Source organism: Motacilla alba, chromosome 13 (assembly GCF_015832195.1).
Source record: "Motacilla alba alba isolate MOTALB_02 chromosome 13, Motacilla_alba_V1.0_pri, whole genome shotgun sequence".
NCBI classification, from domain to species: domain Eukaryota; kingdom Metazoa; phylum Chordata; class Aves; order Passeriformes; family Motacillidae; genus Motacilla; species Motacilla alba.
The window spans coordinates 1,979,770-1,994,039 of NC_052028.1; the positions used below are offsets into that span (position 1 = coordinate 1,979,770).

Sequence of the window (14,270 nt, forward strand, 5' to 3'; positions counted from 1 at the left end):
CCGGGTGGCTCCGTGTCCCCAGGCAGGCACTATGATTTGTCCCGGGTGGCTCCGTGTCCCCAGGCGGGCGTTATCTGGTGGCAGCAGCTGGTGGAGCAGGGACAGGACACTCGTCATGAGGGCGCACCGTCAGAGCTGCGGGGGCTGCGGGCACAGCCGTGCCGTTCAGCACGCACAAATCCCAGTGATTTCCTGCAGCAGCGCACCTGAACAGCCCGGGCTGCGGGGAGCACCAGCCGTCCCACTTGTTACTGCCCTTATCAGAGTGTTCTCAGAGCCCTCTGGAATCCAGCAAGGTTACTAAGAATTAAACTGTGCTAAACAAGAAAGAAGGAGCTGAGAAACAAAATTCCAAGACCACAAGAAGTAAATAACAGCAGCAAAGCACCCGGGCTGTGACCAGTCCCATATTCTGAGAGGTGCAGTCAGAACACGAGGACAAGACAAAGGCACCAATTAGAAATGTGTGCAGAGAGTTAGAATGTATAAATAACTGTGTAATGTAAACAATAAATGGTTTCTGCTTAATCATATTAGTCAGTGGGCCAGGAGTCCTGAACTTCCCCCAGTTTCCCCTGCTGGCTGCTAGGCTCGGTGCCAGGTGCCCTCTCTGAGTGTCCCCAGGCACAGCTGGGCCCTGCAGGGTCACAGTCAGAGGCTCCTGGGTCTCCTCTGGAAGCATCCCTGCCCCTGGCAGGGGATTGGAGCGAAATATCTTTAAGGTCCCTTCCAGTCCTATCCCCTAAACCATCCTGTGATCCTGGCTCCACGCTGCAGCTGGGATCCTAAAAGGAAACCCACACAAGGAGCGGTGTGGAGGGGGCAGTGTCCCCATGGGGGGCAGGACAGAGACAGGCAGAAACGTCCTTTAATAACCCCACAACTTCATCCCACCTTGAGACCTGCAGCCAGCACGGCACCCAGAATTCCCAGCCATCCTGCCATGCCCCACCCCATACAGGCAGGAAGCTCCCCTTGCTGCTTCCAAGGGGTTCCATGCCCTGGGAATGCCAGCCTGGCACTCCCTGAGGTGCCAGGGGACATCCCAGTGCCCGTCTGCCCTGGTGCCCATCCTCAGGCAGCTCTGGGGGTGCTGCCCTCTCTGAGGAGCCTGGCTCCAGCACAGCTTCCTTCATCCCAAACTGCAGGAAGCCAGCAAGCAGGAGGCTGGCAGGACCCAGCATTGATTTTGGCTTGGTTTTCCAAGCCTTTGGACAAGGCTCCCTGCTCTGTCCATCTGTCCTTCCCTCCAGCCCCAGGGAGCAGCTTTGCGCTGCCATTCCCAGCCAGCTCTGCCCACGCCATGCTCCTGTTCACGTCTCCTGTCAGCTCCAGCTTTCCCCATCCCGCTGCCTCCTCTCACCAGCCATTTCCCAGCCAGCCTTTGTCCTCCTGCTGCCTGCCAGCGCCTCCAGAGGGTTCTCTCCGAAGCCCTGGAGAGCCTGCACCCCCCTGTCACCCCCTGGTGACAGTTGGCCGTGGCAGGTCCCCATCCCTCAGGGATTGGGATGGAATGAGCCCCATCAGGGTGTGGGTGTCCCATGGGAACCCCCCTGCCCCATGCCCTGTGCCCTGGGGGTGACAGGGGGTCTGGCAGTGACTGGGAGATAACTGGGGGGAACTGGGGGCCAGCTGTGGGCCTGGAGAAGAGAACCCAGCGGCCAGCTGGGCTCACTGGGAGCGACGGGAGCAGCTGGGAGTGACTGGGAGCAGGGGAGGAGGAGGCAGGAGTGACTGGAGACGGCTGGGGGAGCAGAGGGAGAATTATGGGAGAATCCAGCAGGCATCTGGAAGTAATGGGAATGACTGGGAGGCAGCTGCAGGCCTGCAGAAGGGAATCCAGGGGGCAACTGAGATCTGCTGGGGTAACTGGGAGCAGCTGGGGGTGACTGGGATCTGCTGGGGGTAACCGGCAGTAGGAGAGGGGCACTGAGGGGTGACCGGGGGAGCTGAGGATCCTGGGGAGCTGGCACGGGGCTATGGGAGGGAGCCCAGCCGGCCCCAAGGGCAGGGCGGGGCAGGCAGGGGAGCCTGGCGTGTACCCGCGGGCAGCTGGGCTGCTGGAAGCGGCGGTGTGGGGCGGGGGGAGCGGCGGCGCGGGGCACGGGGAGCGGCGGCGCGGGGAGGGGCGGTGTGGGGCAGGGGAAGGGGCGGCGTGGGGGACGGGGACCGGCGGCGCGGGGCGCGGGGACCGGCGGCGTGGGGCACGGGCAGGGGCGGTGCGGGGCACGGGACCGGCGGCGCGGGGCACGGGCAGGGGCGGTGTGGGGCACGGGACCGGCGGCGCGGGGCACGGGTGGCACCGGGCGCGCTCGGGGGACACCGGCACCGCGGGGCCACGCCCCGCCGAGCCACGCCCCTTTCTGGGTGTGTCTTTGCGGCGGCCCCGCCCCGGTCCGCCCGTGCCCGGGCGGGTGTCGCGGGGTGATGACGTGAGCGGGAGCGCGGCGCGCGGCGCGGCCTGTCGGCCATGGCGAAGACCGTGGCCTATTTCTACGACCCGGACGTGGGGAACTTCCACTACGGTGCGAGCGGGGCCGCGCGGGGCCGGGACAGCGCCGGGGCTGGGCGGCGGAGGGGCTGCTATGGCGCCGGGGCCGGGCGGGGCCCGCCGGAGGAGGGGGTGTGGCCCTGCCCGCCCTCCCTGTCCCGCTCCCCCGTCCCCGCTCCCCTCTGCCCCCGTCCCCTCAGCCCGGACCTGCTGCGGAGCGCGGCGGGCGGCGGCAGCGGCCGTTGTGCCCCGGTGTGAGCCCCGTTAATCCCCGCGCGGTTCCGTTCCAGGCGCGGGGCACCCCATGAAGCCGCACCGCCTGGCGCTCACGCACAGCCTGGTGCTGCACTACGGCCTCTACAAGAAAATGATCGTAAGGACGCGGGTCCCCGGCCGGGCGGGGTGGGGACAGCACGGCGGGCTCAGCCAGTGGGACAGGCTCCACCCTGAGCCCCCAGGGCTGCTTTGGGGTCCCCACGGGTGGGTGACAGTGCTCAGTGGTGGCTGTAGAGCTCTGGGGTCCCCATGGGCAGGTGACAGTGCTCAGTGGTGGCTGTAGAGCTCTGGGGTCCCCACAGGTGGGTGACAGTGCTCAGTGGTGGCTGTAGAGCTCTGGGGTCCCCACAGGTGGGTGACAGTGCTCAGTGGTGGCTGTAGAGCTCTGGGGTCCCCACGGGTGGGTGACAGTGCTCAGTGGTGGCTGTAGAGCTCTGGGGTCCCACAGGGGGTGACAGTGCTCAGTGGTGGCTGTAGAGCTCTGGGGTCCCCCAGGGGGTGACAGTGCTCAGTGGTGGCTGTACAGCTCTGGGGTCCCCCCGGGTGGGTGACAGTGCTCAGTGGTGGCTGTAGAGCTCTGGGGTCCCCATGGGCAGGTGACAGTGCTCAGTGGTGGCTGTAGAGCTCTGGGGTCCCCATGGGCAGGTGACAGTGCTCAGTGGTGGCTGTAGAGCTCTGGGGTCCCCATGGGCAGGTGACAGTGCTCAGTGGTGGCTGTAGAGCTTTGGGTCCCCATGGGCAGGTGACAGTGCTCAGTGGTGCTGTAGCGCTCAGTCCTGTGCTGTTGGTGCAGCTGTAGAGGATTCCAAGGAGCTGCTGAGGTCAGGCAACTGAAGATGCAGTTTATGGAAATAATTGTAGATGTTTAGACACGAGAAGAATTTCCTTAATTAATAACATTCCCAAATAAAACCACATCCAGGGCCGTGGCTGTGTGGAAATGCAGCTCTTGCACGACCTGTGGGGAGTCATTGCAGAGTTTCTCTGACAGATTTTTCCTGTCACTGTGGATTTCCACAAGTCACTTCCCAGAGTTTGTTTTTGGGTTTTTTTTTTATTTCCACAAGAAGCTTCCCCAGAGGTTGGTTTTTTATTTATTATTATTTCCACAAGTAACTTCCCCAGAGGTTTTTTGGTTTTTTTGGTTTTTTTAAAATTATTATTTCCACAAGTAATTCCCCAAAGTTGGGCTTTTCCTTGCAGGAACAACCAGAAATCCCTGTTCTCACCTAACACGTCGAACTGGCAAATCCCTGCCTGAGGGAGGCACTGGGCAGAGCTCTGCATTTTTCATCTTAAATTTCTTTTTTTGGGGGCTTATTTTTCTGCAAGCTGCCGCTGGGAAGCTGAAAGCCTCAGAGACAACTTCATCCCCAAGCAGTGAGGGACTGGCCAAGTCAGGAGAAATGAAACCAGGGCTTGGGAGCAGTCGGGACTGCAAAACCCCTGCTGGTTTTGTGCTGTGCTTGCATTGCTTCTGCCTCCTTGCAGTCAGAGGCTGTGGTGCTGCTGGGCTGGCTTTGCCTCCTCCCCCCTTCCCCAGCTCAGGAACGTGGCTGGGATGGCTGCAGGGAGCCAGCTTGGCTCTGCCAGCAGCTGGGTGAACGTTTCAGCCTGCTTTTCCCTCCCTTTCTGTTTGACTCCCACATCCCTGCTCTGAGTGCCTCTGGCTGTCCAGTGGGAGCCGTTTCTCCTCTCTTTGCCAGCAGTTTTGGGCTGGTTTGGTTTAATGAACCATTCCTGGGGGATCCCTGGGAATAAGGAATTGCCTCATCCCCTGTTGGAGTTGTCAGAGGCAGCAGCCTCTGAGAAACACCAAATTCCACATGGAAAACACCAGGAGAGGAGGAGAAGGGCTTGTCCTGGTTTATGGTGGCTCTGAAAATGCCCAGGTTTCCTGCTCAGCACAGAAGATAGGACCATGGTGCAGTTGTCCTGAGGAGTTTCCCTTTGGAGACCAGCCTGTGCATCTTCTGTTATGTTCATGTTCCACTTCTTCTATGAAGTGCTGCTTTAAATAAGAGGAATTTAAAAAAGAGGAATCACAGAAAAAATCTCTTATCAGTTGAATTCCCTCTGCCAGTGTTGTTCATGTTTAACTTCCCCTCTCCTGAGGGGTGTGCCCTGAGTGCCAAACCTGTGTTGTCACAGGGTCCTGGATTTGAGTCCATCCACCTCCCTGGCCATTCCCCCCATTTTCCTTTCCAAAGGAAACAAAACTTATGCAACTCTTCCATCTGTCTGGGAGGTTTCCCCAGATAATTTGGAACCTGTCAGTAGCTCCTACAGAGGGATCAGAGCCACCCCTAGGTCACGGTCCTCAGTTGGTGACTGAGGAAGGAGTGATCCCCCCAGCGAAGGAGAAGCTGTGGTTTATTTTGCTGCTGAGCAGGAGAATGTGCCGTGGGGTCGGAAGAAATTTTATGGCAAGAGCTGCAGCCAGGAGAGGCAGCATTTGGGTTTGTGAAAGGGAAGAACGAGAGGAGAGCAGGTTCCACAGAGCAGCTGTGGAGTTTAAATGGACACAAGTGCCAGTGGTTGCACATTTTTTGTGTACCTCGTGCAGGCCACTTGTCAATGAGCTTGAGATTCCTTCCGGCCCAAGGAAACAGAGTTTGGATGGGGAATAACTGCTGCTTTTGTCTCTGGAAGGTGTTCAAGCCCTACCAGGCGTCCCAGCACGACATGTGCCGCTTCCACTCCGAGGACTACATCGACTTCCTGCAGAGGGTGAGCCCCAACAACATGCAGGGCTTCACCAAGAGCCTCAACGCCTTCAACGTGGGCGACGACTGGTGAGTGCCCAGGGGCTGCCCTGCCCTGCCCAGGGCCCTTCTGGAATGTGCCTCTCCTGCCCTGGTTTAGGCAGCACGAGGAGCGTGCCCCTCCCGTGCTGCCTGGGTTTGAACAGGCAGGTGCCTGCTGAGCAAGGCAGGAGCCTCCCCTGAAATGGAAAATGTAAACCCCCTCCTGTGGTATTTTCAGGGTCCCCCATGGCAGGAAGGAAGTGGTGAATCTGACTCCATGTTCTTAGAAGGCTAATTTATTATTTTATGATATTATATTCTATAAAAGAATGCTATACTAGAACTATACTAAAGAATAGAGAAGGGATACTTAGAGAAGGCTTAACAAGATACTAATGAAAACTTGTGACTCCTTCCAGAGTCCCACACAGCCTGACTGTGACTGCTCATTAAGTTAAAACAATTCACATGAAACCAATGAAGCAATGATAAACATTGGTAAACAATGTCCAAACCACATTCCAAAGCAGCAAAAACAGGAGAAGCTAATCAGGTAATTATTGTTTTCATTTTAATCTGAGGCTTCTCACCTTCCCAGGAGAAGAAATCCCAGCAAAGGGATTTTTCAGAAAATATTGCAGTGACACCCTTCCTCCAAATTATTGTAATTTTGAAATTAAGGGGCTCTCAGGCAAAGATATGGGAGCAGGAAGAACAGTTCTTTACTGGGAAAATTAAAATACAAATGCAATAGTACAAACAAAAACAAACCACTGCCAGAGTCAGAAGAGGCCCTGGCCCCCTGTGGGTCAGGGTGGTGGCAGCAGGGCCATTCCGTGGTGGCTCAGCCCTCCTGCAGGGCCAGCTGTGCTTCTGCTGGAGCAGGGATCCTGCACAAGGGTGGAGTTTTCCTCTGGAGCTCCAGGGCTGCTGGAGATGGGCCTGCTCTTCCTCTGGCAATGCAGGGCAGAAGAAAGCTGCTCCTCTGGGAATGCAGGGGGCAAAGGCTGCTGGGGTGTTCCCAGGCTCAGATTGGATCCAGGTAGGAATGCTTGGCTCCTGCCCTGGGCGCAGCATCTCCCATGGGATGATGGAATTGGATCAGCCATGCAGGGACACTCAGTGGCCATGGACAGCAGAGATCTCCTGCAGGGAGGATTGGCTGTGGGAGAGATAAAGAGAACTGCCCCATGAGCAGCAGAGAACTGCCCCAGCTCTGACACATGGGGATAGAATGCACACCCCCATTTCCAGCCTAAGACATGTGTGGATAAGGGTGTGGAGCCTCCTTGATATTCCTTTCCCTTCATGGGGGTGCTGCAGTGCTCCTTTTTGGCTCTAGATTTGGGCTTGTTGGGTTGCAGACTCTGCTTGTTCTGGAACAGCTTCCAGTTCCTCTGGAATGCTGCAACTGTCTTGAGTAAGAATTTGAGTCTGCATCCAGCTCTGGGGGACAAAGAACATCAACCTGGTGGAGCAAATCCAGAGTAGGCACCAGGATGAGCAGAGGGATGGAGCAGCTCTGCTGGGAGAGCTGGGATTGTTCAGCCTGGAGAAGGGAAAGGGTGACCTAATTGTGGCCTTCCAGCACCTGAAGGAGCTGACAAGAGAGCTGGAGAGGGACTGGGGACAACGCATGGAGGGACAGGACAAAGGAAATGGCTCCCAGTGCCAGAGGGCAGGGCTGGATGGGATCTTGGGAATTAGGAATTGTTCCCTGGGAGGGTGGGCAGGCCCTGGCACAGGGTGCCCAGAGCAGCTGGGGCTGCCCCTGGATCCCTGGCAGTGCCCAAGGCCAGGCTGGACAGGGTTTGGGACAGTGGGAGGTGTCCCTGCCATGGCAGGGGGTGGAACAGGATGAACTTTAAGTTCCCTTCCAACCAAATCAGTCTGGGACTGGGAGCTACGACAGTCCCCCCCTCTCCTGAGGCAGTGTCATCATGTCCCAGCTGTGGGCAGGAGACTCTGACAGGTTTTGGGAACAGTGAAGCCTTCTCAAGGCTGGTTTGGGAACTTTGGGAATCATTCTCAAATTCCCTGTGTTCCCCACTGTGTTTGCAGCCAGCTCACTCCCCTGCTGGGGCTCAGTGAGTTACAGGCAGGGTCAGAGAGATCCTGATCCCAAATTAACTCTTCCACAGAGAACTGAGCTTTGTTCTTGCTCAGGTGTTACCCCTGGCCAGTTTGATTCCTTTTTCTCTGCAGAGAAGGGGAGGAATGAGGAGTTCTGAGTTGGAATGTGCTTTCTTTTTCAGCCCAGTGTTTCCAGGCCTCTTTGAATTTTGCTCTCGTTACACCGGGGCCTCCCTGCAGGGAGCAACACAGCTGAACAACAAGGTAAGGGGCTGGGCTGCTGATCTTGTGGAACCCAGCTGGAGCTTTGGAGGAGGAGCAGGAAAAGCCAGGAGGGTGCTGTGGACCCCTGGGCTGGGCAGGGGGAAGGAGGGTGCAGGGCATATTGTCACTTTCAACTCACTTCTCTTTCCTCTCTTAGATCTGTGACATTGCCATAAACTGGGCAGGGGGCCTCCATCATGCCAAAAAGTTTGAGGTAATGAGATCTGTGAATTCCTCTTGTCTTTGGGGCCTGGGCTCTGTTGATCTCATCCTAAAGCTGTTGGGGTTTCTCTCTCTTCCAGGCTTCAGGCTTCTGTTACGTCAACGACATCGTGATCGGCATCCTGGAGCTGCTCAAGTAAGGACAGGGCCAAGGGCTGCACTCTGCTGGCTGCTTTGTGCTTTCCCTCTGCTTTTTCTCTCTTTCCCTGCCTCATTTGCCTTTCTGGAATCCAGGAAGCCCAAAAACTTCATTTTTTTCCTGGCCTTGCCTTTAAGACACAAGAAAGGGTTTGAGCACTGGAACATCTGACTCCAGCTTTGTTGGAGTCGGGTGTTTTGTTATCCCTCAGGGAGCTTGAGGGACACAGAAGAGTTCTTCAGTCCCATTTCAGGGGCTCCTGAGTCTCAGCCTGTTTGCCACAGTGAGCCTTTTGTAGGTAAATGCAAGTTTTGGGTCACTGGAGACACAAAAATGACTCAAATCTTCGTTGGGCTCCTTAAGAACAGGATTTGGGCTGTGTATGGATGATTTAGGGACACTTGGTCTCCATAGAAAAGAGTCAGGTTATTTTTCACTTTAGGTTTTTAAAAATCAATTCAGAATGAGAGCAAAAGTTACAGAAATAGATTTAGTTTCTTGAATTGATCTGAGATTTTTTTTTTAAAAATTTTTTGGTACTTCAAAGTGCCCTCCTTGTCACTGAGCCTCAGACAAGCTGTCATGGAATTAAAAAGGATTTGGCGTTGATCAAACAATAGTTACATGACTGCTGGCAAGTTTACTTGCTCTCAAAGTCAGGTTTATGGGATGTACTGGGGTTTCTTCTTCCCCCTTCCCTGCTCTGTTTGGAACCCCAGATTTCCCTGGGCAATCCCTGCACTCCCATTTCCTAATCCCATGCCCCAGCAGCCTCAAGTACAGCCCAGTTACCCCTCATGGGATGTTATTTATACCCCTGTTCTTCTGTTGCCTCTTTCCAGGAACAATTCTGCAGAGGTGACTGCATTTTGAGTTTGCTTCTGTCTCTGTGCCTCTGGCTGCTTCCCCAGTAAATTTAGCCCAGCCTGGAATTTTTGGTGCTCACCAGCTGGGACACAGTGCTCCATTTCCCACCTCCTCTGTGCCAGCCTGCCTTTCATTTCCTGATACGATTAAAATCACTGGAGCTCTTAAACATTAACTGTGAGCACATTGGAAACAGGAATCTGCAACCTCTGAGCTCCCAGCTGCTTAAACAAGTTTTTCTCCAAGACATTTCTGGCCCCATCTAAAAACCTTTTTGCTCTAATAGCCATTTCCAACCACTTCAGAAGAAAATGCTTTAAATACCAATTTCCAAGCCCATCAAAGGGAGATGTTGAGTGTGTACAAATGCCTGGAATCCCAGCTTTGCTGTATTCCACAGGTATCACCCCCGGGTGCTCTACATCGACATCGATATCCATCACGGGGACGGCGTGCAGGAGGCTTTCTACCTGACAGATCGTGTCATGACCGTGTCATTCCACAAATATGGCAACTATTTCTTTCCTGGCACAGGTAAGTTTTGAATTTCTAGTGGGAACCTGCTTCAGAATCCCTTAGAAGCTCTGCTGGAGTAGAAAAGAGTAAATCACAAAATTCAAGCTGTGGGAGGAAATGGTGGGAGAACGTGATTAGAGAGGAATAGAGCTGTAGTTAGTTGTAAGAAAGGGGTCCTGATTAGGTGGAAAGACTCAGCCCAGCTCAGACCTGGCCTTTGCACAGCTCGGGAGCCTCAGGGCTGTTGTGCCTGTCCTGTTTTGCAGGTGACATGTATGAGGTTGGTGCAGAGAGTGGCCGTTACTATTGTCTCAACGTGCCCCTCCGAGATGGCATCGATGACCAAAGTAGGTGTTCCCTCCCCTTTCCTCTTGGCCCCAGGGGTTTCCTGGTCCTTTTGCTCCAGAGCCATGACAAATCCATCTCTCTCTCCAAAGGTTATAAGCACCTCTTCCAGCCAGTCATTAACCAGGTGGTAGATTACTATCAGCCCACTTGCATAGTCCTGCAGGTAAGGAAGCAAACCTCTGTGCACACATCCATGCCTTCAGAGGGCTGTATCTGTGTTACCTTCTGTCCCTGCTGTGGATCTGGAGAGCAATGCCAGAGTTCCCTTGTTTTTCTGTTCCCCAGTGTGGTGCTGATTCTCTGGGTTGTGACCGGCTGGGATGTTTCAACCTCAGTATAAGAGGCCATGGGTAAGTACAGCAGGGCTGGGCTCAGGAAAACCACCTGAAGGGCTCTGAGGAGTCTCTGCTGTGAGGTTGGAGCTTTGGCTTTGGCCTGGCAGCAGTTTTTGGGGTTTTTTTAACATTTGTGTGACTGGAGGGGGTCTGAGAATGCGGCTTTGTACAAGGTGCTGCAGGGGGTGGTGAAGGAAGCCATGGAGATGGTCCTAGGACTGGAGCCAGGCTGGGAGGGCTGGGGGTGCTCCCCTGGAGAGGAGAAGGATCCAGGGAGAGCTCAGAGCCCCTGCCAGGGCCTAAAGGGGCTCCAAGAGAGCTGCAGAGGGACTGGGGACAAACAAAGCATGGAGGGACAGGACACAGGGAATGGCTCCCAGTGCCAGAGGGCAGGGATGGATGGGATCTTGGGAATTAGGAATTGTTCCCTGGGAGGGTGGGCAGGCCCTGGCACAGGGTGCCCAGAGCAGCTGGGGCTGCCCCTGGATCCCTGGCAGTGCCCAAGGCCAGGCTGGACATTGGGGCTGGGAGCAGCCTGGGACAGTGGGAGGTGTCCCTGCCGTGCAGGGGTTGCAATGAGATGGACCTTGAGGTCCTTTCCAACCCAGCCCCTGTGCTGGAGATTCCCGGGTGGAGGCTCCAGGTGTATCACACCAGCCATGGTGCTGTTGGAGTTCAGGGGGGCATTTCTGATGCATGAAGCTGTGCTGCAGATTCCAGCTCTGGCATTTTCCTGTTTGGGGTTTGTAGGGAGTGTGTGGAGTACGTGAAGAGCTTCAACATCCCCTTGCTGGTGCTGGGAGGAGGAGGTTACACGGTCCGGAACGTGGCACGGTGCTGGTGAGTGCTCTCTGCCTGCTGAGGGGCACTGCTGGGGCACTTCTGTGGGAGCTGTCCCTGCGTCTCCCATGTCCCTTGCAGGGAACTGAGCTCCTCTTTTCCCATGTTTTCAGGACTTACGAAACGTCCTTGCTCGTGGATGAACCAATCAGTGACGAGCTCCCCTACAGTGGTAAGTTGGAGTTGCCTTTTATCCTCATGAGCTCAGCTGAAATTCTTGGGATGTTCTGTTCTGTATTGACCAGGGCCCAAGTGTCAGCACTTCCTGACCTTGGAGATGACCTTAGCCATGCCTGGAAGTGTCCAAGGCCAGGTTGGATGGGGTTTGCTCTAGGGGATGGGGCTTGGAATGAGATGAGATTTAAGGTCCCTTCCAACCCAAGCCATTCTGTGATCTCCCACCACCCACTTTGCTGGGCAGACACAGCCGTGTGTGTCCAGGGTGCTGGGCAGACACAGCCGTGTGTGTCCAGGGTGATTTAGTTTGCACTGTTTCCTGTTGTTCTGTCTACTCCCTTGCACTCAGGGTTCAATATCACTGTGCTTTTTAAGCTCTGCTCTCCCCCAGGCAGGTGGGAGGGTGAGCTCTGCTCCGTGCACAGCTTCTGGCCCTCTGTGCTCTAACTCTGCCTCCTTCCATCCCAGAGTACTTTGAGTACTTCGCTCCAGACTTCACCCTTCACCCTGATGTCAGCACGAGGATTGAGAATCAGAACTCCAGGCAGGTGAGTGCTTGCAGCCATGCTGCAATATCACCTTGGAATTTCCAAAACCCTGTGGTTGCTGCTCTGTCCTGTGAAACCAGCTGGAGCCCAGGGCAAAAAAAAATGAAAAACAACAGCTGGGATTGTGTCAGTGTTTCCTGCTTGAGTGACAGTAACTGAATTCACTCTGTTCTGATCAGATGACTTTTTGCACAAATGTGTTGCTCTTGGCCAGCACAGAGGTCATGCAGGCAAGTGACAGAGCTGTGACACATGCCACTGTGGTGATCCCTGTGTGTTCTGTCCCTGTAGTACCTGGATCAGATCAGGCAGACCATATTTGAGAACCTGAAGATGCTGAACCACGCTCCCAGCGTGCAGATCCACGACGTGCCCTCGGACCTGCTCAGCTACGACCGCACGGATGAGCCCGATCCGGAGGAGAGGGGCTCTGAGGAAAACTACAGCAGGTACCAGAGCCTGCTCTGGGGCAACGGGCTTCCCTTTCTGCCCCAGGAGGGGGTGCAGAGGAATCCATCTGAGTCCTAGAACAAGTCGTAGAATCCCGGAATTTGGGGTTGGCAGGGACCCTAAAGCCCATCTCATTTTCATGGGCAGGGAAGTCACTTCTGAGTCTCTGGTTCTTACCCAAGGAGCTTCTGGGGTCTCCTACTGTGATACTCCCTCAGGCCCCAGGGGTTCGAGGTCTCTGTCCCCTCCCTGACAGGGATTTCTCTTCCCCTAGGCCTGAAGCTCCCAACGAGTTCTACGATGGTGACCACGACAATGACAAGGAGAGCGACGTGGAGATCTGAGGGCTCTGGGCTGCGGGGCCTCCCGCCTTGGACACAGATGCTTGGAGCACATAACTGGGCCCTGCAGGAGTCAGTTTAGCCCTCTCTTCATCTTAGACTGCGCGTGGTGGAGCAGAGACAGCCCCACTGCAGGCTCCTGCCATCTGGAGAGGCACAGAGGTGATGTGTGCTCCTTACTTGTCACTACGTCACGGTTCCAGCTGTCACCGCTGTGGGAATGGAGCCGTGCTGAGTCCTGGCTGGCAGCTGTGGGACTGCCCTCAGAGCCTGAGCCACGCTCCATGGTTCCCATGCAGGCTCCTGCCAGCCAGCTGGGAGCTGGAGCAGCTGTGCCTACGATCTCTGCCTCTCTGCAGCACTTGGGATCCATCCTGCTGTCCCTGACCTGCACTCAGGTACCACCCCGCTGTCCCCTGCAGCCTGCACTGAGAGCTGCTCCTGATGTCCCTTCTTAAGCAGCTGATGCTCCACAACTCCAGGAATTATTGGATAACACCAGTTTTGGGGTAGGGATGCCGTTGGAGCAGCTCAGTAGAGTGGGATGGAAGGATGAGTGCAGAGCATAGGCTCATTCCTTCCCCCACACCCAGATCTCCATTCACAAACGAGTTCTGCAGCACTTTGCTGAGTTGGACACAGCCTCCCTGTTGTGTTTATTCCTTGGGAGGTTAAATCCCTGTGGAACAGAGGTTTGGCTGCCCAGGTCAGTACTTAGTGTGTCGTGTATCTCTAATGTAGCTTCCAGCTGTGTTTCCCAAGTTCGCACATGGTCCTGCGAGCAAGAGATCTGGGCTGTTTGCTCTGAGAGGAATCAGTTCCCTGGGCTGTACCCAGCAGGTGTTGCTCTGCTGCTGGGTGAGGGAAGCTGCTTTCTGCAAGTGCTCTGTTGCTGCCCTCACCCAGCAGAGATTTCCCTTGGCCGTCCCTCCAATCCCAGATTTTGCTGCTCCTTCTCCTGAGTGCTCAGCTGGTACCTGTGGTGGTTTGGAACGTGCTGTTTGGGGAGGTGGGGGGTTCAGCCTCTGTCTGTACGGTTCTGTTTGTTTACTGATGTCTTTGAACATTAAAGAAGAGGCAGTATTTTTCTTACCTGACCTGTTGTTTGTCTGTTTAATCCCCACACCTTTTTGGCTCCAGTTCTCCCAAGGGTCAAGCATGTCCCTGGCAGGGCAGTGTCATCCACTGTCTGAAGAAATGGAGGGAATGCTGCTCCTCAGAGTAAATGTTGGTGAGTTTTTGGCATCACTACACATGAGGGGAGCACCCTGAACTCCCTTTCAAGAGGCCAGGTGGGGTGGACACTCCTGTTACACCTCTCATTCAGCAAAAGCTTTGCAGGAGGCTGCAGAGCCAATTCAGGAGATTTTTTTTTTTTCCTGCAGTCATTTAAAATGCCATGATTTCTGTGAGATGCAGTGTCCGTAACAGCCTCTGCACTTTGCACTCTCACTGTTCCAAAGCCCTTTTGGGGACTTCTGTAGTTCTTGTCACTAAAACATGAAGCAGGCAATAAGTCAGGGTTACTCCCAGTGGGTGCCCAGAGAAATCCCTCAGAAATAAATTGTGATAGAATTAGACTGAGGGTGAAGAAGGATGATCCAAGGTCTAACACAGCTCCTGTGTGAGGAAGGAT

General features: G+C 55.2%; 1 protein-coding gene across 1 annotated transcript; it reads left to right on the forward strand.

The window, feature by feature from the left end:
* The first annotated feature begins 2,369 nt into the window (after positions 1-2,369).
* Positions 2,370-13,729, forward strand: HDAC3 (histone deacetylase 3). The gene is made up of 15 exons (XM_038150424.1): positions 2,370-2,525; positions 2,782-2,864; positions 5,420-5,562; positions 7,770-7,851; positions 8,009-8,065; positions 8,154-8,209; positions 9,480-9,613; positions 9,862-9,942; positions 10,033-10,106; positions 10,229-10,293; positions 11,029-11,118; positions 11,232-11,290; positions 11,764-11,843; positions 12,135-12,292; positions 12,568-13,729. Exons 1-15 carry the CDS (start codon positions 2,471-2,473, stop codon positions 12,635-12,637), a joined length of 1,287 nt encoding a protein of 428 aa, XP_038006352.1. The 5' UTR covers positions 2,370-2,470; the 3' UTR covers positions 12,638-13,729.
* Positions 13,730-14,270: the final 541 nt, after the last annotated feature.

Bases quoted from the DNA above. Each gene is read 5' to 3' on its own strand.
- HDAC3 (XM_038150424.1), top strand. From the start codon at position 2,471: ATGGCGAAGACCGTGGCCTATTTCTACGACCCGGACGTGGGGAACTTC. The intron at 10,294-11,028 runs GTAAGTACAGCA...TGGGGTTTGTAG, and splicing joins CTCAGTATAAGAGGCCATGG to GGAGTGTGTGGAGTACGTGA. The intron at 11,291-11,763 runs GTAAGTTGGAGT...CTTCCATCCCAG, and splicing joins TGACGAGCTCCCCTACAGTG to AGTACTTTGAGTACTTCGCT.